Source organism: Equus asinus, chromosome 1 (genome assembly GCF_041296235.1).
Source record: "Equus asinus isolate D_3611 breed Donkey chromosome 1, EquAss-T2T_v2, whole genome shotgun sequence".
Lineage (NCBI taxonomy): Eukaryota > Metazoa > Chordata > Mammalia > Perissodactyla > Equidae > Equus > Equus asinus.
In genome coordinates, this window is record NC_091790.1 from 188,837,258 (window position 1) to 188,865,242 (window position 27,985).

The window sequence follows — 27,985 nt, forward strand, 5'->3', positions numbered from 1 at the left end:
AAAGCCGGGGAAAGACAGGCCAGGAGCAGGCAGGTCTGGCCACAGCACTGTAATACTGTGTTTGCTGATTTCCAAAGGTCAGAGGTTAATGGGGTTTAGTGTGGGTTATGTTTTTAGACAGCGTTGTGGTTTTGTATTTTTAGGCAATGTTGTAGAACCCCACATACTCCCTCCTGGCGGAACCTCAATCACAACCAGCTGCGAGCCAAGCTCAAAACAAGAGGCAGGTGGGTGTTGAGCCCATGGCATAAAGACATGAGAGAAGACATGGCTTTCCACGTGTTGTTTGTTGCTCTGCAATCCTTAAAGACATTCAGCAAGTTGTGGAGACCATACTGAGAAGATGGGTGATAAGACAGCAACTGAGAAAAAACTTTGAAGAAAAGGTCAACAATGAATTTTCTTACTCAAATGAAACACATGACCACTTTTTAAATGTCCTACAGAATAACTGGGGGATGTAAATAAGATTGCTGTTTCAATGCAGAAGATGGGAAAAATTATAAATGGAAAAGTCTTGGTCTTCTTCATTTAAAGGGAAGATTACCAGGGTAGAAATGGGTAAAAATGTGTAACTACTTATTACCAAGTCTCTGGTGTCTTCTCATAATTAAGCCACATAAATACCTCCCTACTTTTCCACCAACTCCCAGGAGAATGCAGCCAAGGCTTTAGTACCAATTTCTTCAGGATTTTCCAAAAGTAGGTAACTGGGAGTACCCCCACTCCAGACCTGCCCCCTTAGAATTGGGCTGGAGCCCAAAGAGGCTCTACGATGAGTGTCCTGAGCAGCTTAGCAACAAGGCCACCCTGTCAAGGGTGGAGCCCGAGGCCCAGGCCTCGCCCACCTCAGATGGAAATACAAGTGAGAGAAGGGGAGTAGCACTCATTCCTCCTCCCCCTGTGGGAGCATCTACCTCTTCACGGTCCCATCCCAGCCAGGGAGCAGAGGGCAGGTCACGGGCAGGGATGTGGACACAGTGGAATGAGGCTCTGTTGAGCCACAGCAGGAATGACCTGAATCCCAAGTTCCAGCCCCAACAACTTGGGGGACTTGCTCTGGTCCTCTGGCCTCTCACCAGCAGAGGGTGCTGGCCGGGACTCCATTCAACCTCCAGGATGTGAAGTTGAAAGGAGGAGAGGAGCCACCAATGACAGAAACTGGAGAACTGCTGCCACTGGATGGAGAGCGGCAGCCATGAGCAGAAGGCTCAGACCCTGCCCTCATCTGGAGAAGCTCCACCACTCTCAGAGAAGAAAAAGAACACTATGGCCTCCTTGACTTGAGCCCAAAGCAACTGGCACAGCACAAACTATAGTTAGCCAGTGGAAGGGAAGAGAGAGGATGTTTTACTTCTACAGCAAAGCAACCAGCAAACCTCCGATACGGGTCAGCCCCACAGCCGGGAGGTAAGAGCTGGGTGGGGGACCTAGGTTCGCGGCTGACCATTGCCAGGGCAAAGGGTGAAGTGAGACGGTCTGATGCACACACATTCCAGAAAGAGATACCAGGTGACCACAGGAGCATTCTTTTTTTAAAAAAGAAGAAAAATGAGCAAATATATACAAAATACTGTCAATCTCTCCTGGGCCAACAGAGCAGCCATCACAATGCATCTCCTGCTTCCTGAGCTTTCCTCCCGCCATCTGCAGCATGCTTCTGGCAGAGCCCAGCATGCTGGTCTCGGGGAACACATGCCACTACTCTGTGTGGCTCCTGTTCCAGTCACCACAGCTAGGCAGTGCGCCAAGCCCCCAGTCTTTCCCTGAAGACTCCACACGCTGGCAAGGAGCCAGAAGTGGAGCATCTGCCTTCCTGCCTCATCTCTCCCAACCCCCCAGGATAATACTGTTTCCGTGGGTATCCCTTGGGGCAGGTCCCATCAGAGTTTATGAGCCAGGAGGGTGGTCAGCTTGATCTTGCCATCCATGGAGGCAGTGAGGCAGGTCCCGCAGTCCATGGCTGTGCTCCAGTCCACGGTGACCACAGGGGCTCGGTGGCCACCCAGGCTCAAGCAGCTCTCCAGAACCTTCTCATCCCCGCCCAGCTGCAAGAGGACAGGAGAGAGTAGGAAGTATCAGTAGACACCATTCACAAACACAATCACTTTATCCACCAAATGTCCTCGAGCCTGGGGGCTGCCACCCCAATCTGAGGACGTGCCCAGGTACACATGTTCACCTTTTCATAAAGTCTCAGTTTAATTTCTTAGACCAGGAAATAACTTCATTATCCTGACTACAGTTATTCCATCTTAAGTGGAAAACAAGTCCCTGATACATGCTAAAAGTCAGAGAATTTTCTCTGCCGCCTCTAACCTGCTGTGGGCCAGTGCCCCCCGCACCACCCCAGTTGTTCTCTTCCAGCTTCATTTATTGCTCCTGGCATTATATCACAGACTGTATCTGCTTCTTTGTTTTATGTTTGTTTCCCCCAGGGAACGCAAGCTGCATGAGGACAGGATCGTGGTCACTTCCCACAGTGTGGCCAGCCCGCAGCACCCAGGACAGCACTGAGGCAGGCAGACTGGCCATCAGTGTACAAGCTTCATGGCTCTCCTCCAGTCCACCTGCACCAGCCATCCAGAACTCTGCACAGGAGTGAAGAGTTGGTCAAAGGTGATAAGGAAGGGGAATCCAGGAGAGAGTGAATAACGATCAAGCCACCTACACATATCATCTATGAGCAAGAGGCAGGAAGTATTTGGCCTTTGTGGAGAAACATCTTTAGAAATCATAAATTGCTTATAGATTGTAAAACTGTGATCTGAAGTTCATTATATTCCTTAAGTAATTAGACCCCATTATTAGCATTTTAAAAATTATACAGAGGAAAATCCTTGAACCAATTAATTGGTTATATATTATTGGTTATAGAGCAAGTCTGACTACAAATCATATAAAGTGGTCAGGACAAATGACAAAGGCTGTATGATTAAAAGTAAAATACATATATATACACACAAAACATACATACAACGCACACATAACACACATAAAATCACATGGAGAGTGAAGTATAGCCTACCTGAAACTCAACTTTTAAATAATAAAATAAAATTAGGCTTGTAAACAGAAAGCTTTTTATAGTATCTCCCAATAGCAATTAGAAGAAATTATGGAGCTAACTTCTAAGGAGAGAACAAGAGCCACCCAAATCATCATCTGTGGAACAGAGGAGGCTACTGAAGGTAAACCCAGAGTTCCCGGAGCCACGATCCAGGTCAACAGGCCAGAAGGCTCCTTCCTTCCCACCTCGCACTCTCCCTTTCCCCCTCACTCCACTCATGCGACCCCGCTCACCTCTGCCCCTGTGGGGCCCCAAGGCCTGCCTTCCTCCCCACCCTCCCAACTTCTCTTCCTCCTTCAAAGTCCTCACATCCACAGACTGGCCCCCAGGGGTCTTCCCTGAGGACACAGTCCCCCAGCTTCCTTCACTCAGAACCCTTAACCATGCACCATCGCCAGTGCTGGTGCTTGTGCATCTCTTTCTAAATGTCAGCCCAGGATCACAGGATCACACTTCCCCCTCCTGTGTGCATGGCCAATACCTGCACACAACTGCTGCTCAAAGCATGTGCTGTCCACTGCCTGCCCAGCCACGGCCGTGAGAGCACCGATAGCCCCCGAGCAGAGAACATTCCACCTTGTGACTCTTTATACCTACAGATGAAACATCACCATCAGGCAAAGAGCTCACCCTGAGGCTAAGAACTGAATTCACGTGGTACCAGAAACACGTGCTTAGGCTCCAACACAAATCTTCAGCGCGAGTCTATTTGATAATACTAGTAAAACAGAAGATATTTGTAATTTCATACAATTACATGAAAAAGCACATGAGCCAGAGAAGCTCTGACATGAGAATTCAAACAAGTATATAATCTGAGGAACAAAACATCATTGGTTTGACAAATCACACCCCCAAATTTCTGTCTCAGCCATGGATTGTAGTGTCCTTGACCCACAGGACCTCTAATAAAATAATAAATCTATACCAGATTAGAATAACTAAAATAGACCACCTCCAAACCAACACACTTCTCCCTCTTTCTTAATGTTTCTATACAGTCATGTGCTACATAATGTTTGAGTCAACAAGGGACCATATATATGACAACGGTCCCATGAGATTAGTACCATGTAGCCTATGTGTGTAATAGGCTATACCGTCTGGGTTTGTGTTAGTACACTCTGTGATGTTCACACAATGACAAAATCACCTAATGATGCATTTCTCAGAATGAATCCCCGCCGTTAAGTGACACATAACTGTAATAAGTATTATTCCCAAAGAACAGAGGCAGAAAAGGGACAGAATCTTGTCAAAAGATAGCTAATGGATGAGCAGAGAGGACAGGTGTGTCATTCTCTGCTCCCACTCCTGCCTGTTCTCCCGGAGCTGAGAATCACCCCCTGCCTGGCCTTAGCAAGGAGGCTCCAGGTGCTGTCCATCCTGGGTCAAAGGCTTCTGCACGGTCACGTGGGGCAGAGACAGGGATGGGGATGAAAGCCCATGCTCAGCCCAGCCCAGACCTCCAGGGAGAAACCTCCCTGCCCACCAAAATACCCTGCCAGGTACCTTGTAGATGATGCCTCCTGTGGCAGAACACGTCAGCATGTAATTTCCCTCTGAGTCAAAAGCGAAGAGTCGGCCCCGGGGGACCTGAACCTGCTTGTAGCCGCTGTAACCAGACAGCACAAAGGGACCCGTGGCATCTGCAGGGAGCCCATACTCAGACACCTTCAGGCCGCTCTTGTGGATGTTCCACTGGATGAACTGCAACCACAAAGCACATCCAGAATGTTCTCTCAGCAGGGGCTGGCCACAGCCCACCAGGACCCAGGCCTGGGAGGAGGAGTGGGGACAGACCCCGGAGCCGAGGTGATGGGTCTACAGGCCACCAGAAAAGGTGGTAGGATGACTCCCCAGTCTGATCTCTTCCCAACACAATTTAAGCAATTTTTTTAGTGAAGAAAATCTAGAAAAAGAATCAGCAACCTCACATTAAAGTCTGAACTTTCTCTCTGGCCTGATCCCAGGAAGGGACAAAGATAGGCAACTTCCTTTTTATGGATTCCTCGTCTCTCAAGCAGGGAGAACACTTCACATGACCATTATCGTGGTTGTTATTATTACTATTATCATCATTATTCTTAGGGTCAGAACCCAACTAGATCTTTCCGACTTAGGAACAAAGTGGAAAGGACAAAATCCAAATATATTTCCAGTTTCTCAGTAGTGCAATCAATTGAATATGAGTGATGTAGCTATAAACTTAGCTTCATGCACTGTAGTGTATATAATCCTTCAGCTACCAGGTGGACAGGCTACCTGGCTGTGACCCTCTCTTAATTGAGAATCTTACCCAAATAAATAGGAAGTCAAGCTTTAATTTAAAAATCCTTTCCCATAGTTTTCAAATGAAAAATTTATTTCTTAATTACTGTTTTCAATGGTTACACAGGTAGATAGTATAAAATCCAAAAGGTTCAGGAGAGTATACAGGAAAAGTAAGTCTTTCTCCCACCCCAGTTACCTTTCTAAGGATCCTAACGTATCTTTCCAGAGAATCTACAAGGCGGCACTTAGTATTACCTTTTCCCCCAGCTTCCTTTTTACAATTCTTGACTCTGCTCAGGCCTATGCAGCTGTCCCTGGCAAACTTGACACATCCATGCTGTGACCACCCAACAACCAAGCTCACGGCAGCACAACCTGGCCCCAAATCCGGACCCCACCGCTCCATCTACAGCAGGATGAGTCACTTTGCTACAACAAGGAGGAAGGATGTGGGTACTCCTCTTTCATAAGAATGGCCAATGCACACTGAACTCATTTAATCTTACAAAGATCCCCTCAGATTGGTCACTTTTATTATCCCTGTTTTACAGACAACAAAACAGGGTAGAGAGAGGCTCAAGGTCAGAGCTAGTAAAAGCTATGGTCAGGATTTAAACCCAGCCCATCATGCTATTCTGGTGCGCTCTGGAATCTCAGATGCCTGAGCCAGAGGGAGGGAAGTTCCTGATCCAGACCCTGCTCACCCACCTTCCCGTCCTCGCCGATGCTGTACACGGTGTTCTCGTCGTAGCTGAACTCCACCGAGTAGACCTCCCCGCAGTGGGCCCTCCAGCTCATCGCGCACTCGTGCTGCTGCATATCTGAGGCAACAGACGCCACTAAGATTCCCGCCCGGGCCCTGGGGAGACATCTGCCCATGACAGGAGGCACCTGCTGAAGAGGCCAGGCTGCTTCTGAGCCTCACAAGCAGCTTCTTTCCCTAGGTCATAAGTAAGGTTCAGCAATCCCTGGGCAGAGCCCGTATGTCTAGGAGGACACACAAGTCCTTCCTAGGAGGCCTCTGTAACTTCCCACCAGGGCACCCTGGGGATCTGTTAAAGACACAGTCACTAGTCCCATCCCAGACCCTCCGACTCTGGGTCTCCTGGGACAGGCGCAGCATGAACATATTTAAACAGCACGCCAGATGATTCCAGTGCACACTGTTGTAATGCTTTTATGTTATAATCAACTAGCCGCACCAAGAGGACAGGACAGCATTACTCTCGTGTGTCCTCTGGGATCTCACTTAGGCCTGAGGACTCAGATGGAACAGCTCAAGACAGATGGGCTGCTAAGCTCCACCCCTCCTGCGTCCACTGAAACTGACCACGTGCAAGGTGATTACAGAGGGTGTTCTGGAAACAGCAGACCCTGACCAAAGTTAATCTCTATTATGAGCATCTTGAATCGGGTTTGCCAGCCTATAGTCCAGCGGGAAAAACCCAACTCTCTTCCCTGGGCCATTTAAGGAGGGGACCAGGATTGCCATGAGCACACTTGCTTACCAAACAGCCGGATGACGCCATCAGCCGCCCCTGTGACCAGCAAGTTCCCATTGTGATTGAAGGCTGTGCAGTTGATAGCAATGGGCTCTGGATCCAGGGAGAACTGAAGCTAGCAAAAAACATAAAAATAAAAAATAAATGCAAAAATGTAATGGAATAATAAACCAAAATTCAAGATAATTCTCTCTGATAGGAGGAAGGAGACCCAAATTGGGGAGGGGCACAGAGGGGCATAAAAACTATTGGTAATCTTTCATTTTTAAACTGTCGTGGTATATAGGTGCTCATTTTATGGCTTTTCTTCTCATTATACCATATACCTATAATTTCAATCTTCTTTTGTAAGTATTCCATATTTAATCAAAAATTTTAAAATAACAAGTAAACAGAAATTACAAATCATGGTAAGTGCCTTGAGGAAAACAGAAAGATTAAGAAAGACCTAATAAAACTGGGTTGTATATGGGAAAGCTTCTAAGAGATGCGGGAGGACAGATGTCTGCCAGACAGAGTGGGCTAAGAACCCTCTGGAGAAGGGACAGCATGCAGGAAGGGCCTGCGGTGCAGGATGAGAAGGGCAGGAAGTACCAGGAGGCTGGAGCGTGGGGAGGAGTGAACCATGCAGGGCCTGAGGGAATGCGGATGAGAAACCTGGCAGAGCAGGAAGAAGAATGACGTGCTGCACTGTCTGCCTACCCCTGGCAGGGGGTGCGGTGGGCAGCACAGGGTGTGGTGGCCACAGTAGGAGGTCCTGCAGCTGTCCGCTGAGGGGCGCTAGAGAGCAGGTCTAGGGTGTGTCCCTGTAAGTGCATAGATGTGGTCAGACTGGAAACACATCTTGGAGGTGGAACTGACAACGTTTGCTCATGGATTGATTGTTCGGGGTGAGGGAGAAGGCTGGGCCCAGAAAGGCACAGTTTCTCAGTGGGACGCATTTGCCAAGATGAGGAAAACGAGAGGAGGAACAGGCGTGGTGGGGCGCGGGGGTCAAGAATTCGGGTGTGGCCCTGATGGGCTAGAGACACCTGTGAGACTTCCGGATGGGAATTTACACCATTTCTAGCTACCGGCAGATGCAGTGAGGGGCAAACTGAACACTCAGAACACAGCCCACCTGTAAGACAGGGACCCTTCAAGTGTCCAGCAACATCAGGAAACAATCTGTTTAACTTAAGGCCACACCACTTCTGAGCACCAAAACTAACTTTAATAAGAAACATCACTGCCTTTTAAAGAGGTGACTTTAAACATCATTTAATCTCCCTAGGCCTTTGGGTCACAGCTGCAAGCATCTACTGTTCTGGGCGGGAACAGGTCCTCAGCTCCTGAGGAAGGTGGGCCACGTGGCCCCATGAGCAAGCTTTCACACGGCTGTCACTTCTCAAGAATACGCATGTGTCCTCACTACTTCTAGCTGCTGCTATAATTTTTAAGCAATTCTAAGTTAACAGGGAGTCAGAAGGAGACTCCAGTTGTCTCCTAAAAAATCAACCATTTGAACTCACGATATTAAGTGAAAGAAGCCAATCTGAAAAGGCTGTGTGATTCCAACTAGATGATATTCTGGAAGAAGCAAGACTATGGAGACAGTACAAAGATCTGCAGCTGCCAGGGGTAGGCAGGAGGAGGGATGAAGAGGTGAAGCAGAGAGGATTATTAGGGCAGTGAAAATTCGCTGTATGATATTATCATGGGGGATACGTGTCATTACACATTTGTCCAAACCCACAGAATGTTCAAAGCAAGAGTGAACCCTAATGTAAACCGCGGACTTTGGGTCACTATGACAAGTCAGTGCAGATGCATCAAGTTTAACAAACGTATCACACTCCGGTGGGCTGTGCACAGTGGGGGAGGCTGTGCACATGAAGGCGCAGGGCCTACCCGGGAAATCTCTGTGCTTTCCTCTCAGTTTTGCTGTGAACTTAAAACTGCTCAAAAATAAATGAAGTCTTTACAGATAAACAAAAATGAAATTAAAATTTTTTTAAATAGCCACAAGGGCCCTCTAATAGGCTGTGTGTGACTTCTCAGTTTGTGGCACAATTCTGAATGACTTAGGTTGCTAGCAATCTGCCCAAATGGGGTATTACTCCTTTTCAACACTTCAACTCTCAAATTTCCTGACAAATCAAAACCTGAGGAAACCAAAGCAAAGAGAGTGAAAAGACTCAGAAGTAGAGTCTGGGAGGGTGACAGCCCCAGGGAGACCCCAGGGGCAGGGCCCGTACCTGCTGCTTCATGGTTTTCGTGTCCCACAGCAACAGCTTGCCAGGAACCTGGTTAGTGCCCTTGCTGCCGATGTCCGGGGCCAAGAAGTCCCCCTGAGAAGTGAGGCTCGGAGCCGCAGCCGAACAGACGAAAGAGGCCCCACTGGGGCTGCACGCGAGAGACAGGATTCTGCAACACACGTGGGGCTGGTCAGCACTGCGCCGGCCACAGAGGAAAGATGAGCTATGCCTCTGAGGCTGGGCCCTGCTACAGGAGACGGGGTAAGAGGCTCAGCAAAGAACCAGGCCCACAGGGCACAGTGAGTGGGGGGCGGCCAACAGCTCACCTGGGCATATCATCGTGGATAGTGATTTCACAGAGATTCTTCTTGGCTTCCGTGTCATAAAGGCGCACTGTCCCCATGCCACTGCCCAGCAAGAGCTGGAACGAGAAAGGGTGGGAGGTGTGAAGAAAAGCCCAGGGTCAGGCTGGTCAGGCAGGACCACCGTGGGCCAGGCCCCCTCCTGTGAGGGACCAGTCTGGGCAGGCTGCAGGGGTGAGGCCCTGGCACTTCTCCAGGTAGATCAGTGAAATCTGGCTAAAAAGGACCTCCTTGAAATCTAATAAAGACATGAGAGCTGATCTTGAACACAAGCAGAATCACAAAAGAAATCTGGATGGCAGAGAGGCATCAGCTCAGATGTGCAGTAGTGGGAATGTTCTAGCTGACTAAAGAAGACCCTCTGATCTGCCCTCCTTTTCTTTCCGTTTGAAATCCCAGATGTTCCAGACCTTCCCTCTCGCTCCTGACCTCCCCACCACCTCCCTAGGTCCCGGCCCTGGTGCTCCCCGGGCCTGCGTCACTGCCCCGTGTGCGTGTTCTGGAGACAGCTCCAGCTTGGGCCTGTGGAGGCCTCTAGAAAAAGCAGAAGCAGCTCTCCTTGCCTTCAGGAATTTGTGATTTAATGGTGAAAAGCTTCAAAGGTAATAACGAGTACCGCCAGAAGAAAGCACCAGAGGCAGGTCTGGGGGTGTTCCCAGGAGCGTCACCCACGTTATGACCTCGGCATTCACTGGACAAATCACACTGGTGTGGGGAAGCTCCTGCAGATAATTCCTGCAGCTGTCAGAAATTATGAAAAAACAAGGTTTTTCCCTTGGGGGGCCAGTTATGATCCCCTCAAAATGAACACAACGAAAGAAAAAAACTATAAATCAACTTTGCCTGCTTAACTACAGATCCTATCGCAAATATTAAAGTCCAGAAGGAGGAAGACTCTCCTAACACGACTGCGTTAGACCTGTAACGAGACAGGACACCACCCACAGCTGAAGCTGCTTCCCTCGGGGCTGGCACAGCGAGAGGTCTCAGCAGCAGGTGGGAGCCGCTGAGAATGTTTGTGGTGGGTTGTTAGAAACGCGGACAGACGACAGGAGCTAATGGGGGAGAACAGGAAGGTAGCGGGTCCCTCCCAGGGCAGATAGAGAGGGGACCAGACCACCACAGGTAGGAAGATGGCCTGTGCCGTCTGACCGGAGAGCTTTCTCCAGGCCCCACCGCAGTCTAATTTCAATTCTTGTGAGTCCAGTACCCTCCCTGTCGCCCCCAGACAGAAGCCTGCTGGGACACTCTTGGATGTGTGGTCCCCAAACTCCCAATGAGAGAGAGAAGGGAGGCAGCCTGGCTTGGCTGCTTCAACTCAGCCTGTGGTGCCAGAGGCGACGGTGGAGAGCCCTGGGGAATTCGTCACTTAGACCGCAGAGCGAGCACGAGGCAAGACGTTACTCACCAGCCTGTCCCGCTTTGTGGCCCACTCTAGAGAGAGCAGCGGCGACTTGGAGATGGAGGACGCTTTGGTCTGCATGATGGGATTGAAGGACCACACCTTGATGACCCCGTCTACGTCTAAGCTGGCGACCCTCCTCCCCGAGCAGTCCACTCTAAGGCCAAAGAAAGAGGGAAGCTGGTAGCATCCTTGCCTCAGTCGGCCACCTCCTCAGCTAACGTCCAGGTGATGGCTGTTCTGACTTGCCAGTTGTTTTAAAAAATAATCGCCAAATGCCTACACACCAAGGATAGGCATGGACGATTTCCAGAAATATTCACTCACTCATTTGTCCAAGAACTACCTATGAAGCAGCCACTGTCTGCCGAGCCCTGTGGGTAACCCTGGGGACAGGACAGTGGGCAAGATGCCCCCGGCCCCGCGCTCAGCACTCGCAGGCTCTGGAGACTGAGAGCCTCCAGCCTGACAGCTCCGGAGCCCATCAGGGCTGTCAAAGCAAGGAACCCACCGACCCTCTGTCCACCCCAGGAGGGTCTGTTCATGAAAGGGCAGGTTTTTACCATGTAAAATATTTACCATGTCAAATATTTACCTGAAAGTACCCACATAAAGCAAATTAAAGTTGAGTGAGTCTGAGAGGGTTAAAATAAGAGGTAACTTGTTCCTAAAGCTCAGACTCCCATGGTTAGAAAGGATGGAGAGGTTTACCGGGCCAACAGCAGCTCTGAGCAGGACCCCCGATGACAGCTGCCGTGCCCTCCTCTGACTGTTCAGGGGTGACCACGGTCCTTCTGGGACCATCCCACCATCTGTACCTCTGTTCTCCCCCATACTCCTGCCTGTCACACCTTCACAGGCACAGCCCGAGAAGACCAGCCCCCACCCCGGTCAGTGTACTCCCTGGTGGGCTCGCCCTGGCTGGAACCCACCTGCAGTGCATGATGGAGGAGTGGTGCTCTCCGTACTCCTCCTGGCCCAGCACAATGAATGGCTGCTCGGGGCGGACCCCTCCGCCGTCAGGGCCTGCTGTGGAGGCCCGTGTCAGCGTCTCTGCCGCCTCCACGTGGAGCTCTGGGCAGGGCTCTCCCTCTGGGCCACTGGCTTCAGGCTTCTTCTCTGCACACTGTGCAAAACAAAGTGGGACAAGTCACTGTGACAGGTCTGCGCTGGGCCCAGTAATTAGCCTCCTCCAGGGACACACGACGGGATATCCAGAATGCCTGGCCGCAGTGCTCTGAGGGAGGTCTCAGTGGTCTCAGAGCCTAGAGGAGAGCTCTGAACTGCTAGAGCAGCGCCCCCTCACCCCGGGAGAGGCAGGGGCCTGCTTCGCCGACGGCCCCTTTGTAGAGACCCTGCACCTCACATATGCCCTGCTAAGGGAGGAGGGGTCACCGGCGCCCCTCCCTGTCAGGGCTGATGGGGCTCAGGATACACAGTGCCTACACAGGCCAATTACAACAGAAGCCAGTTAGTGAGTGCCTACTGTGTGCCCCATGCCATGTGAGTATGAGTGATTCTCTCACTTAATCCTCCCCAAAACCATCTGAGATCCCATCATTAACGCCATTGTACAGCCATGGAAACTAAGACAGAAAGCTGCAGAAGGTCAGTAACCTGCCCAAGGTCACGAGCTGCAAGAGGTAGGATATGGATGTGAAGCTGGGTCAATCAGAGGTAAGCCCGGCCCTCACCAGTACTCCACCATGCCAACCAGCACCTCCTCCAGGGAGGGGGTGACTGAGAGGCTGAGGTCACGGGCCAGGCATAAACATGGCCACCCAAGGACAGCAGAGGAGCAGAGCAAGGCCAGACGCCAGAGGGCACCCCACATACCCTGCCACCCCGGGGTCCGCAGCTGCCCTGGTCTCCGCCTCCTGGTGCACTAAGTGGTGGCCGCCACATCACTATCTGCTCACCCAGACATAACCCAGGCCGGGGCATCAGCCAACCTCCGCCACCCTGTGGCTCCTGATGCTCCTCTGGGTCACAGGAAGAGCAGTTCTATGGTAAAAAAATAACAGAGCACAGAGACCTCAGAGCTCAGAAAGGAGCCTTATGGGAGGGGCTGAGCTCAGGTGCATCTTTAATCCTGCAGGGCCTGCCAGAACAGAAGGATCTGAGATGGGAGTGTCAGGGTCTACTACCATCAAACCAGAACCACTACAGGGCTGGGCAGGGGCAGAAATGCCTTTAAAATAGGCAAGTAGCCCCAATTAGGAGATAAATGGTCAACAAGGTGGCACAGACAAGAGACACAGGCAGTAAATCCCTTGGGCTTGTTGTCTTCAATCCAGAGCATCTGATACAATGGAGGCAGCTTATGCTACCAGGAAGAGCAGACCCTGAGCCATGTTCAGCAGCAAGGGGAGGCTCAGGGGCAGCATGGCAAGGGCCTGGGTCGCCACACGACATTGTGTGGGCACATGGCCTTCAGGGCCGCCACTTTAGCAGATGGACCTCAGGCGGTGCAGGAAGACAGGCTCCTGTGATCAAGCAAGTCTTGGGGATTCTGGGTTAAACCAAGGGAAACAGGTCTTTCTCTGCCGAGGCTGAGAGCGTGCGGCATGCTGCTATTAATATGCACAGTTAACTTCGGGGGAGGACGCTGTATGCAAGGGGTCCCAAACCAATTCAATCACAGAACTCATCTTGTGGGAACATTTTCAGTTGGCATCTTATGGCCCCTACTTAGGGAAATGCTATTTTGGGAAAAGGGACCACAGAGGAGCCAGGCAAAATATGAGCAAAACAGCCAAAGCGCAGGCAATTAGACCCAGTTAGGCAAAATCATACTCTACACAGCAGCAGAAAACGAGAGAGGAGAGCAGGTCCTGCGCGCTCCCCCATTTCCCACAGCCCTCCATAGTAGCCATATGCTGTCCCTGCGGCAGGCATGAGAGGCCAAACCATACCTGCAGAGTCAGAGAGAGCAGCTCCTTCCTCTCCTTGCCGTGATCCTGCAGGCGCCGCTGCCGGTGCTGCGACCAGCTGGACTCCCCGGTGGCCAGCCCACTGAAGAGGCTCTTCCCGTCCTTGGGCCCACACGCCGGCTCCTTCCCCTTAGCGGTCTAGAGGGAGAGACAGTAGGTTGGGAAGTCTCTTGCCATTTGTGCCCAGGCCATGACACTGGGCCAGGAGGGAGCAGGAGCCCGGGGGTAGCGTCTCCACCCACAGCTCCTGGGTAAGGGTCCCCTGGCTGTGCTGAGCAGGGAGTTAAAATGTTACCATCTCAGCTGGTGGGCAAGGGCAAGAGTGAAACACGAGCAGTCTGGGCCCCTCCTCTCCTCTCTCTAGTTCCTATCACAAGAGGACAGATCACCAGCACCCTTGAGCCTGCCACAGCTGTCACCTGGAGGTAGATAGACATCTATCTCCTTCATCTGATCGGAACAATTCCCTTTAGTTACGGGGCAGGAGACCAGCACTTACTAAGTGATGAGTATGAGGCAGGTCAGGCCCTACGCTTGGTGTTAGAAACATTATCAACTGTATGTTTGGGCAATACAAAGAAATATATATTTATGCAACATACAACCTGGGGAGAAAAAGGAACACAAGACCCTCTCTTGTTTTGGGCCAAGTGTATGACTAAGCCAGCTGATGTAACAAATATTGAGGTATTTGGAAATGATCACTAGGCAACCAGAAATTCTTAACAGAAATTATTGAAAATTCAAGGACCTTTGAGCAAGACAAACTAGACAGGAAAGAAACTGGCATCTTCTGGCTCCTTTTCCTAACAAGAGTGATAAGGTCAACCAAGGTTATAGCAAATGTATTCAATAACCCCCACTCTGCCCCCATGGAGAGAAGATTCTTAATCTAGAGCCTTCTTAACAGGAGCTGTCACCTCAGCACCTTTCCAGATTCTCTGGCTGGCCTTTTTCCAACCTTATTCCACAAACTGTGATGGTCAACATTGCCTCCCCTACCCTTCGTTTTATATTCTTAGCAAAGGGATATGATGCAAACAGCCACTCAAGTTTGGGACCAACCTCCTCACAAGCCGTCTCTACACAAGACCTTAGTCAAGAGAATAAACTTACTACAGTCTGCTTGTTGCTTTCTCGTTCTTTTACTTGTTATTTTTTTGTTAACACTAAACAACTCAAAATGATTAACATAGATTCCTTGGGACCTTGGAGCCATGTAAACAGTTAAGAAAGAAAATTTTAAAGGACGATCAGTTTACCTGGAGCCTAACTATGGCTGACCTACAGGATATTTGTTATTTTTGTTTTTCTGACCAAGGCGACCTCCAGTGGTATCTACTTATGCTTGTAACAGATGTTTCTTCTAGAGAGGGTATTTCATTCTCTGAATTCTGGCTTATTTTGGGAGAAGTAGGGTTCTTGGACAAGCCAAAAGAAATAACCTAAGAAGAAAACCAACAACAACAATAATGATAATAGCACCAAAATATATTACGCATTGAATGGTTTACCATCTGCAAGGTACCATCCTAAGAACATCAAAAACATTTCCTTAAAGAGGAAGACATGTGATGTTGAATAGAAAAGATAAGAAGAAATGTCATAATCCTGAAGCTAAATAACATAACTAAGACAAGGCCCTCTCTTTGTGCTTCTGGCCATTCTTCAGAGGTATCCCATGGGCCATGGAACACTGAACAGGTTCCAGGGTTTCAGAAACTGGAAGACTTCTCTTACCTTCCCAGAAGCAAGAGGTGGGCAAGACAACTGATAACAGAGAGGTCTTGAGGTAACCATGGCGTCCCTCACATGGTCCCCAGAGGGGCCGTGCTCACTCCCTGGGATGTGACCAAAGGGTGCCAGCCCTCGTTACATAAATCCATTGAGTCCTCCCCATATCTACTGATCCAGAGGGCAAATTAGACTAAAGAATTCCACAGAGGTAGCTAAATGTATATCAGACAAAACAGACTTTAAGCCAAAGACTGTAATAAGAGACAAAGAAGGTCATTATATAATGATAAAGGGGTCAATCCAACCAGAGGATATAACATCTGGAAATATTTATGCACCTGAAACAGGAGCACCTAGATATGTAAAGGAAACATGAACAGATCTGAAGGGAGAAACAGGCAGCAATACAATAAGAATTAGGGACTTAATACCCCACTTTCAACAATGGAGAGATCATCCAGACAGAAAATCAATATGGAAACATTGGACTTAAACTACACATCAGATCAGATAGACTTAATGAACATTTACAGCACAGTCCATCCAGAAGCAGAATACACATTCTTCTCAAGTGCACATGGAACATTCTCCAGGACATATCATATGTTAGGCCACAAAACAGTCTTAATAAATTTAAGAAGACTGAAATCATATCAAGCATCACAGTGGAATAAAACTAGAAATCAATTACAAGAAGAAAACTAAAAAATTCACAAATATGTGGAGATTAAACAACATGCTCCTCAACAACCAATGGGTCAAAGAAGAAACCAAAAAGTACCTTGAGACAAATGAAAATGGAAACACAACATCCCATAACTTATGGGATGCAGCAAAAGCAGTTTGAAGAGGGAAGTTCACAGCAATAAATAACTACATTAAGAAGAAATAAAGATCTCAAATAAATAATCTTCTCAAGGAAAAAGAACAACAAACAAGGCCCAAAGTCAGAAGGAAGGAAACAACAAAGATCAGACTAGAAATTAATGAAATAGAGACTAAAAAGACAATAAAAATGATGAAATTAAAAGCTGTTTTTTTAAAAAAATAAAAAAAATAGACAAACCTTTAGCTAGACTTACCAAGAAAAAGAGAGGACTCAAATAAATAAAATTAGAAATAAAGAATTCTAAAACATGTCTCAAAAAGCTCTAACATTTTGATAGAAAGGACAGAAGAACTGGTGGTAAGGGTCACCTTTTCCTAACCTAAAAGACAGCTATGGGAACTCCACAGCTAGCTATGTAAACAGTGCTAAGGAGAAGGAAAATCGGTTTCCTGGGTTGACAGCTGTTTTCCAAACTAGCAGGATCATGGCAAGTGAGGAAGTCTCAGAAATACCGAAACAACTATCATGCAGGTTTGACAGATTTATTAACCTGACCAATATCTTTAAACTGGATATTTGAGAAGAAAAGGGAAAAGAACCCATATAATACCGCATTCATGCCCAGGGAAAGCACACAGACCACAGGGGTATCCTGCCTGGGACCAAAGCTGGGGAATGCTAGAGGGGAGACAGGCACCTTGTGGCACTCTCTTCTTTCCTGACTCACCCACTACACCTGATAAATGGTGTCTTTCTCTTTTCAACACTTGGTGTTAAGAGTACTCAATTCAACTGGCCCATATTGATGGACCAGGGAGGTTTAGGATGGACTTCAAATTCCTCTAGCTGACACAAGAGCCACTTGTTACACTTCCCCAGCAAGCAGGGGAAATATAACAATAAGAAGTACAAAGGGTGTGATTCCCCCTAAGGCAAGAAAGCAAGGAAGTTGTCCAGTGCATCACCAGGCTGGGGACTGGACTATACTCCAAAATGAAAATTCAAACAGGCATTAACAAAGGGCACTGCAATAAATTAAGAAGAACTACTTTTATGACAGGGTAGTTTGCACCAAGAGAGCTACAGACCCATCAGAGCCTGCTTAAAGAGAGCTTCTCCTCAAACTGCATCTCAGTTATTTACTAAAGAAGGGTGAACACCACCAAACAATAATAATGCAGCTGTCCACACAAGACTTTAAGAAGCAGGTTAAGGGAAACTTGTGTCTAGTTACAAAAGTACATAACTTAAACAAACGTTTACTGTGACATAACCGGAAATTGAGTGTTTTACTTTAAGAGTAAACCTCATAAAAATCTTAACTACTGGATTCATATAACATTCCAACTGTCCAGATTACATTCTGTCATATTCTATCGTAACCTACCTGTCTCCTACCGCTCAGCAGAGATATCTGAACCTATGCTGTATCATTTGACCTTCTTGCTTCTCACTCTGGACAAGGATATACATTAATTTTCAGTGGCCTGAAGACGGCTTGCCAGGCAGTCATCCAAATGGGGCAGAGAACAAGTTCCAGTAATTTGGTCTCACCTGAAGCAAAATAAGGCCACCCAGAAGGCAGGTCCTCATAACACTGAAATTACAAAATGAAAGATGCGGAAGAGGGCTCCCTTTTCCCCCATTCTGCTAAGATCCATGGAAACAGCCCCAAGGGCAGCTGTTCTTACCGCTGAGGTCTCAGTAGCTGTGAGGTAATTTGATACTAATAAGAGTTACAAATACAGAAGTTTGTGGACACTTTGCTTTCTTTACATTACAGCCAATTAGAGGTTATCTCTATAATAACATAATTCCCACTTGCAGTCCCATAGCTTACTGAGTTGGGGTGGAAGGGGCGGAATCACAGCTGGAGGGAAGGAGTAAAACTGCAGGCTGGGTGCGCCTGCTGTTGAGGTGCCCACAGGGCTAGTATCATAGAGATGGCAGGAAAGCTTGGGAAGTGTGGTTTTACAGTTACTTCCATTTGTGTTTTAAATTTTGCCTCCAGATTCGTATTGAAAGCATGGAGAGTATATCACCACATATTTTGCCATCATAATGCTATGAACATTTCAGTAATCATGACAACAGTTATGCTGACCTATCACAAGTGGGCAAAATGCTGATGTGACTGAAATTTACAATGCTATATGTAAATAATATTTAACATAGGAAAGCCTAAACATTTCACATATTGCTAATTTAGTCACACAGCTTTCGTGTTTTTGTTTGCTTATTCATTAATAGTAAAAAAAAAAAAAACACGGAGCTCTGGCATGGTATTAGTGAGAAAAAGACTATGTGCTTAATATGCACTAATAAGCAATGTGGCTTATTAAAAAACCAATGTCATCTTCTACTGAGTTAAAAGCTACCCATCATTACAATCATAGGAAGTGATGAGACCACTAACTGCACTTCGTATTGTAAGAGAGCATCTCATACTGTACACTCATATGTGGCATCAATTGTAATAGGGAAATTAAAAAATTAGAATGTCCTCTCAGAGGAGGGGGTCCAGGATGGTGAGGGGTCTAGAAATCACACCACATGGGTAAACAGTTGAAGGGAGATAGAGGAATGACCAGAGTGCTTAGCACGGAAAAGACAGGAAGGGACGTCCTAACAAGAAGCCTTATTCTATGTAGCTCCAGGGCAAAGCTAAGATCAGTGAGCAACAGATAGAGAGGTTTCTACAAAGAGCTTCTAACAGGCAAACCACCCCACACTGACAAGCAGTGAGTTTGGCACCACAGAAAGCAATCAAGCAGAGTGTGCTCCTCTACTCAATAGGAGGGTGGGCCGGAAAAGGTACTCCATCTCTAAATTCTGTGACTTTCTTGAACCTCAAATAAACTAGTTATTTTTAGAATTGAAACATCAATGCTAAGTCCAATTAATAAATCAATGAAAAGCAAGTGACTCAATCATCGGATTTTCCAGATGGTAGACATCTACGATCTCCATTCAGGAAACGGAAAGAGGTGTGCTCTGTTAACATATCACATAGTGACCCAAGCTTTGTTTGAATTTATTTTAGAGGCAAGGTAAGGAAGGTTTGCTGCAAATTACACATTCTTACCCCCATCTCTTGAACATGAACTGCACAAAAAATTCCCAGTCCCATTTCAACCTCATCATATGACACTTAATTCCTGAACACGCAAAGAGCAAGGCCCGAGGCTTAACCCCAGAGAAGCTGTCTCTGTTTTCTTTCAAGTTAATAAAACTGAATTTCATAATTTTATGCACATTTCAAGGGACCAAACACTCCAGACATCATCTATTACACTTATAAAAGATTAAAGGGTGAGAGACATCTGCAAAGCAAACAGTAAGACTTACTCGGCCACATTCCACAGGACTGGAATTCTAATCTTAAGGTTTGAACTTCAGAAAAACAGTCGTAGGAATAACTGTGGTTGATTTTTGATTGCCTCAAACAAACCTCACGGATGCTAAGGTTGTAGTCATTGGGCAGAGTTGGCACTTTTGGTCTCGGAAGTGACTCGGGTACCAAGTAAGCCAGTACCTTCACAGATACACCACCAACTACTAAATGTATTGACTCCTTATAATCTGCCAGGCACTGCATATCCCAAGGGCTCTTCTATCAGCTCAAGTAACTCTCCCTGCAGCGAGTAAATACTATTATTATCATCCCAAATAAATTGGGGTGAATTTAAGCAATCTGAGCCAGGGTGATAAATACGGAGCCAGAGCTGAAAGCACAGTTGCCTGACTCCAGAGCCCAGGCTCTTTCTTCTCCAGTGTCCTGCTCAGCGCCTGCACTTCACCAGCAATACTGAACCCAAGTGCTGTGCAAAAGGCCCGCCTTCCCGATGGCAGCCTGGGGTGGACCCCTACCTCCCTGAGGCAGCAAGCTGCCCCAAACTGCTGTGTCACCTGCAACTGTTCTCAAGCCAAGGGTGGCAGGAGAGGAAGGGAGACACTATGATGACTTACTTTATCTGTAACTAATAAAAAAAATATATGAAGAGAGAAAGGGTCCCTACCCAAGCAATAAAGAGTAACTCTGGATCATTAAACTTTCCCTCTGGCAGGCATTTCTGAAAGCAATGAATTCTGACCATAGGAATTTCATAGGAAAACTAGTCCGTGGGACCCTCAGCTGTTTTGGATGTAGGCTGACATAAAAGAAATTCTCTTACAAGAATCTCTTGCAAGCTTCTACAAAAGTGAAAGTCCTTTGCAGAATCAGTAAATACCAACTTGTAAAAGAAATACATTGATTCAGAAGTAACTCTAATTTACTCTTTATCTACAAACTACTTAATATCACCAGAAATTCAAAATTCCAGAATTGCTTGAATTCACGCTTGAGTCACCAAATCACAGTCATAAGCCCTCATGAGTTCAGAGAAAATTTATGAGAAAAGGGAAGGGACCTCCACAGCACACTTCCTCTCACTGCCATCCAGCCGTCATCCGCAGAGTGTCGCAGGCCTTCGAGAGCCAGCACAGGAGCGTAGGCGATGGTCAGAGCGGCAGCGGGCTGGGTGAGGAGGGAAGTCCCTTTGGGTTAGACCTGGGTCCGAGATCTGGCACTACCCTTAGTCAGCACACGTGCATCTGCCTACCACCTCATTAGCTGGCGGCAACACCTGCCATTCTAGCCGGAGGTGAGGATGTGGGGGTGGGTAGAGAATGCATTAAGTGGATTTCCCTCCTTATTCTCTCAGTTCCTGCACTATATTCTTATCCTGCGGAGTCATCACTTGTCTGTGAAGGGAAAGCAGGGAAGGAGGAAGAAAGGGAAGGAGTCATGAATTTAGGATCTCATCAGCATACCAAAGAAACCCGGCCTAAGGGGTGGGCAGACAAGTCTGCACTTGACCAGTAGGTCTGGAAGTGCAATCAGATGTCAGAGGCCTCTGGCAAGAGTTAGAAAGGCAGGGCTTGCACTTACCTGACTGCTGGAGGACTCTTTCTTGGCCAAGCTCTGAGCCTGAGGGGGGCCCTGGGCAGGTAACAACCTTGAGGGGCTCTTCTTACTCTGAGGCAGCAGTGAAGACAGGAAGCCCACACGAGGCGACTGGGACAGGGCAGCGCTCCTCTGGCTGCACATCATGGCTCTGGTCAAGCAGACACACCGGCAGGTCACAGGGCTGGGGGGACCGTGGGAGGCTTAGCTAGGGACTGGGCTGTGGACAGTGCCAGTGACCAGGGCCTTAGCTGGGTCCACACGCCCAGGCTGTAAGGCGGCATTATCCTGGGTACCGTTTCTTGTACAGAAGGGAGCTGGCAGCCTATCTGGCACAATGGTGAAGCCTGTGGCTCTTCTTTGAGGGCTGTGGGAAAGCTCAGGGCTGCACTGTCCAATAGCCACTGACCACATGTACTGCTGAAATGTGGTTAGTACAAATCCAGATGTGCTGGAGGTGTAAAATACACTGGAATTCAAGACTTAGAATGAAAAAAAGTGTAAAAATTAATATTTTGTTTATATTCCTTCCATGTTGAAATAATATTTTGGTTATATTGGGCTAAATAAAATATATCACTAAAATTAGCTTCACCTGTTTCTTTAATTTTTTTAACATAACTACTAACAATGTTTAAATTACATTTTGGCTTGCATTTTATTTCCACCAGGCGGCACTAGCTCAGAAACCAGAGCAGTTTCACCTGGAGCAGCGCTTGGCCATAGGTAGGCCTGGAGTCTGCCTGCCTGGGTTTGCACCCTGACCCACAATCACTAACTGTGACCTGTCTATGCCTCTGTTTCTTCAACTGCTACTTTGATTATCATCACCTGGATCTTTAACTGGCTCTTTCTTACAGTCACTCAAATACCTCTCTCCCAATCCGCCTACCTCTTCAAAGCCTGACAGGAGCACGCTTCTACCGCGGAACGCATCCAACCTGGGGTTGTCATCTTTTCATCCATGAGGTGCTCCTTTCAATGCACCGAAACTTCCCAAGGCTTTACGACAGGGGTTATTTATCCAGGCTGTGCACATCTGGATGTACAGGCCCCTGGCAGAGCTGTGCAGCTCCCCCTCCCTGGGCAGGCTCAGAGGCTGGGAGTGGGGAATGACTCCTTGGGAACCTTCCTCAGAAAGCTCAGACAAGAACAGTGAGTGCCAGGAGGAGCGTCTTGGCGAGGTGTTCCCCAGGGGAGAACACAGGGAACAGGGGAGTGGAGGGGACATGGCCCCCCGAGTGGCAAGGTGCAGTGCACACTCACAGTTCCGAGTCTCCCAGGCGGTCCATGTTGGAGACATAAGGAGGCAATTTGTGTTGAACTGGGGCCTCTTCCTCTTCTGGCTGTTGCTCCTCTTTCTTCAGTCGGTGGATTTCCGCTTGCAGTGCAAAAAGCTACGTGGGGGTGGTGGCGAGTTAGAAGGTGACCTCGCCTAATCTTCCCTCCCCAGGTGAAGATCAGGCACATCAACATCCAAAACCCACCCTCCTCACTGGCTCAAAAGGCCACTGGCCCTTGGCCTCAGTGCCTGTGTCCCTCTCTGCTCACCGTGGACTGGAAAAATGGGCAAGTGGCCACTGTTACCTGACTCTAGGGAGGTGAGAAACCTAAAAACCATTCAATACACAAAACCCACTTTTTTTTTTGGTGAGGAAGACTTGCCCTGAGCTAACATCCACTGCCAATCTTCCTCTTTTTTTCTTTTTTTGCTTGAGGAAGATTAGCCCTGAGCTAACATTTATGCCAATCTTCGTCTATTTTTTACATGTGGGATGCCTCCACAGCATGGTTGATGAGCAGAGCAGGTCTGTCCCAGGATCCGAACCTGTGAACCCAGGCCACCAAAGCAGAGCATGCAGAACTTTAACCACTCAGTCATGTGGCTGGCCCGCCACTTTTTTCCTTTTTATCATTTGACTTATTTCCCTTTTATCATCTGACTTGCTTCTTCCTGAATTCGCTGAGAAAAACAGCTCTGCCCAATCCCGCTTTAATCTTTGGAATCTACACAATCAAACTTTGGAACTCTCCCAGAAAAAATGTTTTAAATGAAGCTCAGCATTTTTGACCTTTTGCCTGAAGAAAACTACATACACACACCCAAAACCCAAAAATCTTAAACTCTAAAATGTAAACAACTTATAATTCTCCTTTTTTTGAAAATCTTCCTTTTTCTGAAGATATCTTAATTTCAAGGACAGAAAAATGATCCTCAGGCAAAATGTAAAAGCAAACGTGGGTCTCCTGGCTCTGCCATTTTACCAGACTAGAGAAACACAGAGCTGAGCAGAACAGCTATATCTGGGTTGTAAACAATACAGACGTGGAAAAGGACTCGGGGTACAAAACAGACACGAAAACAGGTTAGTCGTAAGGCATGAGCACATACAGTCTTTTCCTCTTCGAAGTTCATTACTGTTTCTATGCTGTTCATGCTACACACAGGACTTAAAATATGAACCTCGCATCTGGTTTTCAGAGACTCTTACAGCCCCCGAATCCCCAGCACTGACTCCCTGGTGACACACGCTCCTCTGACATCAGTGCTTTCCTATACTGATCAGCCCTCCGCTACCGCTACCCTATCTCACACACGAGAAGTAGAAGCACTTCCCAAGCAGCAAGATTGTTCAGAACAAACCTTCTGGCGCAGAACTTCATTTTCTTCTTGAACCTGGCTGGTCCTCTGGCATTCCGCGTCGAAGTTCAGGATCACGGGGACTGGTGCACAAGGTTAAAGAGTAAGCCTGCCTGTGAAACGATTAAAAGTCCTTCCCAAACTCCTGACACAGCAGCCACATCCTTGAACACGAGACGCGGGGAAGAGAGAACAGACTCGGTGCTGTGGGCTCTTCACGGCTTTACGAAAAGTCTCTCCCCTGATGCTGGGCCTGGCCTGATTTCATTCAGACAGACTCACAGGAACATGACAATCTGCCCAGCCAGCCCACAGAGAGGACATAAATCCAAACCTGAGTGGTTTTTGCCAAATACCAGCAGTAAAGAGCCTGGGCTTCACAGCCAGTTTACTAAGCTTTAGCCACATTCGGCTAAAAGAGAGCTCGGCAGCCAGTGGCTCTGCAGGCAGATGGCCAGCTGCTCTACCAGCTGGGCAGGAGGGCTGGCCACACGCCACCCCATGAACATCCACATTCTGGGTCAGGGTGTCCGTCTTTCCCAACCATCTCAGACAGCTTCAGTCAGGAGGGGCACACAGCAGGCAGGGCCTCAGTGCTGGGGAAGAGACTGTGGCTGGAATGAGCGTGGCCTGGTTTGCAAGGCACTGTCTTCTACTGATAAGATCTGGAGTGACATTTCCAATTTCCCTAGAGGTCCCATGTAGTCTTGACATAACCATCTCTGGGCTGAGCCCCCTGCTAGTTTCAACTGAAAGCCCTCAGCACGAAGAGCAGCAGGGAGAGAAAAAAGACAAACTTGGAACGAGTGGGTGGAATCCATACTCACCCACAACACGAAAGGAGAGTGCCCTTCTTACCACCCGCAGAAGAAGGTCCTCCCAGAGGCCAAACAGCCTCCGGCGGCGGGCTGGCAGGCCTCCACACGCCCAATTAATCAGTGACTCACCAGGCAGCCCCAATCAAACTAGACTCCCTTCTCCTCCCCTAGACTTCTAGCCTAGAGCACGAGCAACAGAGGATGCCCCTGGCCTCGGCCTCGGGATCGCAGGCTTTCCAGGACAAAATGGTAAATACGGCAGGCTGTAAATTACTTACGTTCTCTCTCTCTCAAATATCCACACATATATTCTTAAAGCTGCTCTGGTTTCTGGAAAGTTGAGGAACACTGAGGTCACTGTCACATGGAGGTAGTTCCAGCCCAAGAAGTTTTCTTACCTGCTACCTAACCCCAACAAAGGCAAGCAATCTCCACCAGGGCACAGGTCACTCCCAGAGAGGGTGCTCTGGAGGCTGGCAGTTTCACTAAAAGCAGCTGCCTACCAACCTGTGTCAGCTCTGGGTGAGGGCTCCTCTCAGAGGCCAGCACTAACACCCCACTGCCATGACAGTCTCATCCCTGTGCACAGCGTCAGCTCTGAGACCTATGATTCCCCGGCCGACTGATGAAAATAACCACAATCTGTGCAGCCCCTCACACGATCCTTGGGCATTTTGTAGAGAAATGACAGCATTAAGAGCAGCGGCCACTGATCACACTGTCTAGATGCCTCAGACTGGGCCCAGAGCCCCAGGCAGCTGAAAGGATATGCATGCACTGAAACAGGACACTCAGGAAGTTGTGCAGGGACACAATGAAGGTGTCAGCCCACTGTCGAGAGAAGTAGGTGGCAAAGGTGGGGTTGGTGTCTGGGGATGGCAGGAAGGGCAGGACAAACCAATCCTTCCACTCGGCCTGGTTCTGGAGCTCCGTGGCCTGCTTTGCAAAGAACTCCTGAGCCTTGTCATTTCTGTTTGTCTGCCAAGACAGGAGGGAGCAAGGAGGGGGAAGAGACAGAAGTCCAGAGGTAAGATTCTTCATCACTGCACAACACAGAGCCTTCGGATACCAGCCTGCTAGGTAAGTGGCCAAACATGATCTACAAACTTATAAAATAAAGGAAATCACCACTCTTTTCTCAAGTTCCTTGTAATTTCAAAGAAGCTGGTTTAAACAGAAGCCCTGATGATAAATTCCATCCTAAAAATTAATTCCTAGCTGATTTTCAAATAATCTAAGTAACTTATTCCCCGAGGTCTGCTATAACCTTTATTACTCAAACATTAACCCAGCTACTTATGTTCTTTGAAACACCACCCAGGCTTACGTGCTTAAAACAAGAGGGGAATCAGGAATGAGGAGGACAAATCAGATGATCTAAAGATGAGAAGGAAAAACACAGGAAAACAGCCAAAAATAACTTGCACTGTGACTGTTTCACCTTTTCCCAGAGTAACATACCGAGTCTTCCCTAGGGGTTAAAAGAAAATCTATTTCTGGATCAAAGAACTCTCTCCACAAGGGATCCCTGTACCAACAGGCACCTGGATTGTGTAGACAAGATAAAAGCGGAACAGGCTAGTTTTCAGCTTGTTGATGGTGGGTCTATATATATCCTCCAAGCGGCTGAAGAGCCGACGCTCCAGGTAGCTCCAATAATCCCGAAGAGCAGCCAAGTCATACACCTGCATTAACTGCTGCAGCTGGTCCACAATCTTGTCCACCTGGTGAGAGAAAGAAGGATGGAGAAGGTGATGAAGGACAGAACAGAATTCTCCCCTCACTCCACAGAGTTAATATGGCTTTTTCCTTTTGCTGTGGCTTCTAGATGTTATTTTTTTTTAAAGTTAGCAATCCATAAAACTTTCAAAACAGTAATGGCTTTTAGGTTATTTTCTGATGTTAGATATGTGGTTTGACTCTCTGACACCTGAAATTTCCACGATGTTAAAGTGCTCTGGCCCAGAAAGCAAGGGATCTGGGTTCAGGTCTTGGATCTGCCTGACTTACTCATCCAACTTGGCAAAGTCACTTCATCTCTCTGGTCTCAGCTGCCTAAGACTTCAACAAGTGAAAATACACAGAGTGAGACAGTCTCCATGGTCCTCCTCCTAGCTCTGCCGGGCCAGGATTCCACGACTCACAGTGAGATGACTCCTTCAAGTCATCAAGGTACCACCAAAGCCCTGACCACTGCTCAGTGTGTCAGCCAAAGAAGTCACCTCCTTGTGAGGAACAATCACACCAGAACACAGTCTGGAAGAGGTTTTGGATACCAATACCAATCCAACATGCCCATGTTAAAGATCAGGACGCTGAGGCCTGGACAGCTGAAATGATGTGCTTTTGCCACTAAGTAGACACTAGCTTCGGGAAGACAAGAACCCAGATCTCCTAACTCCTCTCCAGTGCTCTTGCTGATGGCTCACTGTCTCTCTCAATTCACCTGCCAACACCAACTGAAGTTAGCAAACAAATCACACACACACAAATTCCAAGAGCTTCTCAGCAGAAAATCATGTCTGAGTAGAGGAAGTATAACGTTTTAAAATGTTCAATAAAAGCTTCAACTGCCGAAGAACACTGCCAAGGAGTCAGTGACAAAGCCATTTTACACAAACACCACGGATACTTGAACCCTGCTAACACTGAGGGCTGCAGAAGCCTTTGCTCCCAGTGCCTTCGGAAGCCAACTTTGGAATACTTCTGTTGCCAAAACTCAACCAGGTACCCAACCTTAGCTCCTAAAACCTCCTGGCCACCCTGGCCCACGACAGGCCAGCAGCTGCTGGGAGGCTGGGATGGAGAACGGAGCCCTGGACCAGGAGTCAGGGCACCTGGGCTCTAGCCTAGGCGATGCTCCTGACTCGCTGGGCAACTTCAGGTAGGTCACGTGCCCTCTCAGGGCCTCAGTTCCTCATCTGTCAAGTGAGGCCCTGACGCGCCAAAGTCGACGGTCCCCCCGGCGCGGTGACAGCGCCGCTCCCGCCCCGGAGGGCAGCGCTGGGGGACAGCCCGCTCCGGGATCCCTCGGGGTCGCCTCTGCCCGCGTCGCGCCCGCCGGCCCCTCACCCGGAACCCCTTCTCCTTGTCCGCCTTGATCTCGGCGTCCAACTGTCGCAGGGTGTGCGTGAAGCCGCGGAAGAGCAAGTACTCGCGGACCAGCTCGTCAGTGCGCTCTACGGCCTCCGCCATCGCTGCGCCAGAGCGGGGAGGGGCCGCGGCGGGCCAG

At 48.3% G+C, this 27,985-nt stretch overlaps 2 protein-coding genes across 5 annotated transcripts in view; one reads left to right on the forward strand and one right to left on the reverse strand.

Moving 5' to 3' along the window:
• Positions 1–1,871: 1,871 nt before the first annotated feature.
• LOC123287537 (WD repeat-containing protein 91) lies at positions 1,872–27,981 on the reverse strand. Of its 4 annotated transcripts, none has more exons than XM_070513953.1 (15): positions 27,826–27,981; positions 26,298–26,477; positions 25,524–25,731; positions 23,939–24,021; positions 22,561–22,691; positions 21,280–21,445; positions 13,763–13,918; positions 11,780–11,973; positions 10,854–11,004; positions 9,410–9,504; positions 9,084–9,252; positions 6,853–6,961; positions 6,053–6,165; positions 4,583–4,780; positions 1,872–2,048 (listed from the first exon to the last, which is right to left on the reverse strand). In XM_070513953.1, the coding sequence occupies exons 1-15, from the start codon at positions 27,946–27,948 to the stop codon at positions 1,884–1,886; spliced, it is 2,241 nt and encodes a 746-aa protein (XP_070370054.1). In that variant the 5' UTR covers positions 27,949–27,981; the 3' UTR covers positions 1,872–1,883. The 4 variants fall into 4 exon arrangements, with proteins under 4 accessions (XP_070370054.1, XP_070370046.1, XP_070370065.1 ...); XM_070513945.1 differs by having other exon boundaries at positions 21,280–21,478; XM_070513957.1 differs by lacking the exons at positions 1,872–2,048; positions 4,583–4,780 and adding an exon at positions 12,684–12,851 and having other exon boundaries at positions 4,849–6,165; positions 21,280–21,478.
• The window catches only part of STRA8 (stimulated by retinoic acid 8), a 42,091-nt gene continuing 39,813 nt past the window's right edge, over positions 25,708–27,985 (forward strand). The window contains exon 1 of the mRNA XM_044743811.2: positions 25,708–25,833. The gene's annotated coding sequence lies outside the window, so the exon portion shown is untranslated. The remainder of the gene's footprint in view (positions 25,834–27,985) is intronic.

What these genes read in the sequence shown, in the direction of transcription:
- LOC123287537 (XM_070513945.1), bottom strand. Translation starts at nt 27,948, where the DNA reads ATGGCGGAGGCCGTAGAGCGCACTGACGAGCTGGTCCGCGAGTACTTG. An exon ending in ATGAAGTTCTGCGCCAGAAG is followed by an intron (nt 22,692 to 23,938) that starts GTTTGTTCTGAA and finishes ACCCCCACGTAG; the next exon opens with CTTTTTGCACTGCAAGCGGA. An exon ending in CAGGAGGCATCATCTACAAG is followed by an intron (nt 2,049 to 4,582) that starts GTACCTGGCAGG and finishes GTCCTCTTGCAG; the next exon opens with CTGGGCGGGGATGAGAAGGT.